Source organism: Ictalurus punctatus, chromosome 11 (assembly GCF_001660625.3).
Source record: "Ictalurus punctatus breed USDA103 chromosome 11, Coco_2.0, whole genome shotgun sequence".
NCBI lineage: Eukaryota > Metazoa > Chordata > Actinopteri > Siluriformes > Ictaluridae > Ictalurus > Ictalurus punctatus.
Window position 1 is genome coordinate 8,447,967 of NC_030426.2, and position 6,000 is coordinate 8,453,966.

Sequence of the window (6,000 nt, forward strand, 5' to 3'; positions counted from 1 at the left end):
ATCTTAACCCCTCCAATATACTCCCAGTCCAGCCGCGACCTCGGTTTTAATATGATTAATATTCTCAAACATTCGAAGCCGACAGTCGCATGGGAAAGCGCGATATTGACATCATGCGTGCAAGACCGGCGACAGCCGAGATGAAGAGTCATGCTTGTTTTGACATGTTTGTTGGCAGGAAATTTGTATGATCTCAGATTCTAAGGGCATAATCTGAAAGTGCATGGGGTTTTATTTGTAGGCACATTTTGTAGAGTGTGTTGTGTATGTGGTGGTTGTAGTGGTCCGTGAGGCAGGAATGGAATAAATCTTGTAGTGTAGCCCAGGGATTACTGGAAAACTTAGTTTGGAGCAGAGGATGTTTTAAACTGGGTTGGCAGAAGTGACCTCCAGCAGTTCATTATGATATGACAGCATCTGTGTTGGTCAGGAGCTAAAGCAGATGTGCAGTTGTATGTGTATCCCAGGGAGGGTGAACCATGCTGAGTAGGCATGATATGAAGGACTGGAGCACTGTTACCCTCATTATTACTAGGTCTGTTCTCCTATAGGTACAGAGAGAGAGAGAAAGAGGGAGAAAACAACAGATTAATTGTTATCAAACTTTATTTACGAATGTAGACTGACCTTTCAGCATGCCCTTTATACTAAAATGGATTACCTAGGCCACATCTACTGCTGGATAAAAGTTGAAAAAGGCTGTTTTAAAGTACATTCGTTCAAGTCTAAAATGCAAGACCATATGGAAAACCTCTATCAAGAATTTTTCATCAGACACGACCGTGCCGAAAAAAAAAAAAATGAAAACGATCTGATTTTTATTCAGCTGCCGTCTGCTACCTCCTTTCTCAGCACTGATAAATGTCCACTTGGAAGAGGCTGTTTAAAATCCCATATTTAATCTTGTACATCGTGACTTGCTTTTTTTTTTTCTGTGACAGCAGTCAAATCAATGTGCAGCGCTGTGCAATCATAATTGATCCATAGCGAGTAGAATGTTAGATGCCACTTAGAGACTGATGTTCATATACTGATGGATGAGTTACCGGAGGGCAGAGAAACCTTCCCGTGTGCAGAAGGCCACTTCTTGTATCTTGTCATCTGTCAGCATGGGGTCAAGGGTGAGGGGTCGGTGTACGTGGAAGGAGCTTGTTGTCATGGTAATAGGGAGCCAAGCTGGGCAGGGTTTGGCATAACAGATGGCACGTCAGAAGATGTCTATGTTCTACGGTGCTGACTTGGCAGCGCGTCAGGGCAAGAAGAGGCCAAGGTGCCTGTGCTTTTAACATGCCACGCTGGATCTTACAGTACAGCTCTGCTGGTAATGCTGTGTAAATGATCTTTTTGCAAGATACCGCAGCAGACCCAGTTCTGTAAAACGCTTTCTTACATCCAGATGCAATAAAAGTGATAGCATTTTGTTAATAGGAGCAGGCTTGGGGAGTAGCGGAATTCATTTAACGGCGTTACGTAATCAGGATACAAACAACTGGCAACTGTAATCCGTTACAGTTATGTCAAAAAACAGAGTGAACGAATTACAGGTACGTTTTTTATGAAGTAATTTGTAACTGTAACAGAACGCATTTTAATGTAATCCTCCCAAAACTGAATAGGAGTAGTACCAGTTGTGTGTGTTGAAAATTGATCCTGAGCTCATGGTTGCCGCATGGGTCTATTCAGCTTCCTTCAGCTTCCTCCCACATCCCAAAACCATGCCAGTAGGTGAACTGGGCAGTCGAAATTGCCACTGTGTGTGTGTGTGTGTGTGTGTGGTGCCTTATGATGGATTGGCATCCTGTCCAGTGTGTATATTCCCACCTAGCATCCAGTGTTCCTGGGATTGGCTCCAGATCCAACACGATCCCTAAGCAGGATAAAGCGGTTATTGAAGATGAATGAAAGAATAACATATCTTTTTCATATTTATGTGATTACTGCATTGTGATCATTTATCTAAAAGGTGAGCAGCGTTACAGCCAAGTGGTTTGAAGTATCAAGTTCTCTTCCATCAGTGTCCAGTGGCAACTGGCCGCCAGAAGTCATTATCCAGTCAATAGTCATTCATCACCATCTCTTTTTTTAATCTGTGGGTCCAGTGATCAATATCACTCCACTCTCATCAATTCCCCTGATGTGGGCAGTGTGAAAGACAGGTAGGGGAAGGGTGTTGTGAGTTCAATTAATTGAACGGTAGGAGGCATTAGCAACAGCATTGAAAAATGTTGCAACAAATGGCGACATGAATTTGGTGTCAGCTTTGTTGACTGATGAGTGTGTGTGAGTGTGTGTGTGTGTGTGTGTGTGTGTGGAGGCGTCTGCCTCAAAGTGGCCGAGTTGAATTGGAATAAGACGAGGTCGACCTCCTGTCAGTGAATCCTTACATAAAGGCTTTTCCTCTGAACTGTCACCTTTCAGTGACAGCACACTGACTGAAGTCGGAAGAAGAGACAAGTCTGAAGTGTCAGTGATGTGAGTGTAATTATTAATGCCGTTTAATTCATGCAATTCCTACACCTTGTGTGCTTGCGGAGAAGGTGTAGGAATTGCATGAATTAAACTGCATCAGTAATTATGTCCGTGGAAGGTACTCTTAAGTGTATTAAGACAAACGTGTGTGTGTGTGTGTGTGTGTGTGTGTGTGCTGAACCAATGACACAGCAGTGCAGATTACTATCACCATCTGAATTAGGTACACTGAACTGAGACATGGCAACATCATGGACAAAGAAGAGTAGGGAGCCGTTTGAAACATACTGTACTCCGTTATTATATATATATTATTATGTATATCATTTCACATGATCGATTGTAGGAAAAACGTCTTTTATAGTACTCAGAATGACTTCTAAAAAAGTGAATGATGCTATTAATAATGCAAACACCCTGCATCAGGACAAATACATTATTTATTCTACAGGGTAGACCGCACTTGAAGACGTATCATATGTGTATGTGCTAATGAATCAGATCTCAGAACAGAAAAGCTGAAGATTAGGGTGTAAATGTTTTATATTTTAGGTCAGGGGTGGGGGTGGGGGCGGGGGGGTCACACTGATGAGGGAAACAGCTTTGGTTGAGACAGTAGAGCGTAAAGAAGCTCCAGGACACAAAAATGAGGAAGAAATTGTCCTATTATGTGACGATGACCTTTAAGAATGTTCCTTGACAAAGAAACAGTCGGGTGTAAATTGCCACAGTGCACAGGGCCAGTGTAAAGGCACTACTGACACGACACACACACCCCCCCACACGCACACACACGAAAAGCTGCTTTAAAACAAGGCTTGTTACTGGAACATGAGCCTGACAATCTTCAATAGTACAGATAAATAAAGAAAAAATATCATCCGTATGTAGTAAAGCAGTAAATCCGAAGTTGTTGTTCTTTATAAATGTAATGTGTCGAAGCAGGCTGAGCTTTTTTACTTGTAAATAGGAGGTAGTGGCAGGGGGAGGGGCATGTAAACCTGACGTGATGTTTTTGGTTAATATATTGTTTACAGCGCTTCTGTGTAGTGATAGAGTCCGAAATCAAAAGACATTTAAAAGTAGGCAAAAGTTTCTTTATTATTAGATATTGATGGAGGATTGCAGAAGACACTGATCATGAAAATGAAAAAAGATTGAGTTGGATTCACGTTGTTTTTAATCGTAAAAGCAGAAATCCTACACCAATGGTGTGGATCACAAACCAAAACGTACTTAGTTTTAATCTTTTTTTTTTTTATCGTTTTATCATATATTTGTTTTTGGAAATCAGTCCCCAAGTGCTTAACACATGCTCTGTCCAGCAAGTGAATAACTTAACCAGTAGTATATTCAGTATAGGATTTTCGCTGAAATACATGTATTTTTAAATAAATTAAATAAAGGTGAATCTGTCAATCTGTGAATTCTACACAAACCCCATTTCCTTTGTTGACCCATTTCCTACTTGTTCATGTATGAGAGATCCACTGTTTTCCAGTTTCAGTACAAAAATATTTCCATATTCAGTGCCTGTTTGACCATTTGTTCCTGTGTGTCTTCTCGTAGGTTCATGGCCTGGAAAAGCAGGTTGGGAAATCTTTGGATTACCTGGAGCTAGGCACAGCAGGGTCTGTCTTGAAGCCCCTTCCTTATGGTGGAGCTGGAGGAGGGGGCATAGGGGCAGGTGGAGGAGTTAAACCCCCATTCCAGACCTCCAGGATATTCTCCTCTATGGACCACACACCTATGAAACCCAAGCCACCCACCTTTGGCTTACCGAACCCATATGATTGGGCCAGGAACCAGTCACATCTCCTGGATCAGACAGGCTACCACTCCAAGCGCAAACCTCCCCTCAAAACTGCCATGAAGACCAAGAAAATCTTTGGCTGGGGCGACTTCTACTTCAGCGTCAAGACCCTAAAGTTTAACCTGCTGGTGACAGGCAAGATTGTGGACCATGTCAATGGCACATTCACTGTCTACTTCCGCCACAACTCGTCGAGCCTCAGCAATGTCTCTGTCAGCATCGTCCCACCATCAAAGGTAGTGGAGTTTGAGGTGGTTCAGCAGCAGAGTACCCTCCATCAGCCAGAGATCCAGTTTCACCAGCCTCATCAGTCAACCATTGATCCCAAAGACATCAAGACCTTCAACTGTCGTGTAGAGTATGAGAAGACCAACCGCTCTAAGAAGCCCAAACCATGTCTGTACGACCCATCTCAGACCTGCTTCACCGAGCACACCCAATCCAATGCCGCCTGGCTCTGTGCCAAGCCCTTCAAAGTCATCTGCATCTTCATCTCCTTTTTCAGCATCGACTACAAGCTTGTGCAGAAGGTCTGTCCAGACTACAATTTTCAGAGTGAACAACCTTACTTTGGATGAAGAGTACCAAAGCGAATGGCCAACATATGGGATGTTGTTATGTGTTGTGTGTCTCTTCTACTTTCTTAAGGTTATATGGATCTCATAAGAAATGGTCAACATGGTGGACAGTGAGTTTTTACCAAGGTGCTGAGGAGGTTTTTGTTCCAAGTTTTTTTTGTATATATTGTGAACAAAGGCAACTCAGTTAAGCTCAATTAAATGAATATTTATTTCTTGTTTTTGTTGAATTTTGTCTGTCTGACTGTTAGAAATTTGGGAAGAATGAAAGATGCAAAGTGAATTTTGTATTGTTCCTTTATATGACCCTGAGCTCTCAGAAATGTCATGAGGATGATATTGTAAATGTCAGGAACATAGCACTGATTGTAACAGATTCAGAAACTGGAACAGCACCCAGTGCTATTATATTGTGCACCCAGTATTAAAGCAGCTCATCATCACACCTGGGTGTATTTTACTCTGTCAAACTTACAGTGTAAGCAAGACAGAAAGTGGGCATAGATACTCTTCATCAGGAAGGTATTCTGTTGTCATTGGGACATCTGGCACATGTTTAACACAGCATATGCACCCAGAAAATGCACACACACACACACACACACACACACGCACACACACACATATATATATATATATATATATATATATATATATATATATATATATATATATATATATATATATATCTGTGTGTGTGTGTGTGTGTGTGTGTGTGTGTGTGTGTGTATGCCCAAATTGTCACTTGATCCTTAGATTATAGTCTATTAATGGAAGGGGAGGCATACTTTCTTCCCAATATTTGAATAATATAATACTACATAATAATTTGATAATACTAATCTTGTTTTGGATTCTCCTCTTATCTAAATAGTAGAACTTGGATTACAGGCAGGTGTTTAAATGAATTGTGCATTATGACAAGATATGGGTGATTAAAGCTGCTATTCTAAATCTTTGAAAATGTATATGCATTAGTATAGACTCTGTGCCCTTATCCACCCTATAGATAACCAGTGGATGAGTGAAAAGTAACGTCTGTAAAGAAAGAGATCACCTTTAACATGATGTGTCTAGTGGAAGAACCAATTCAGTGTCATTTAAATATTATTTTTCTATACTCTGGCTTCATTTTGACCA

At 41.2% G+C, this 6,000-nt stretch overlaps 1 protein-coding gene across 1 annotated transcript in view; it reads left to right on the forward strand.

The window, feature by feature from the left end:
* The window catches only part of LOC108271592 (neurexophilin-2), a 75,239-nt gene extending 69,766 nt beyond the window's left edge, over positions 1–5,473 (forward strand). Inside the window, exon 2 of the mRNA XM_017479258.3 lies at positions 4,039–5,473. Coding sequence (XP_017334747.1) covers positions 4,039–4,860 — 822 coding nt within the window. The 3' untranslated portion in view covers positions 4,861–5,473. The remainder of the gene's footprint in view (positions 1–4,038) is intronic.
* The last annotated feature ends 527 nt before the right edge of the window (positions 5,474–6,000 follow it).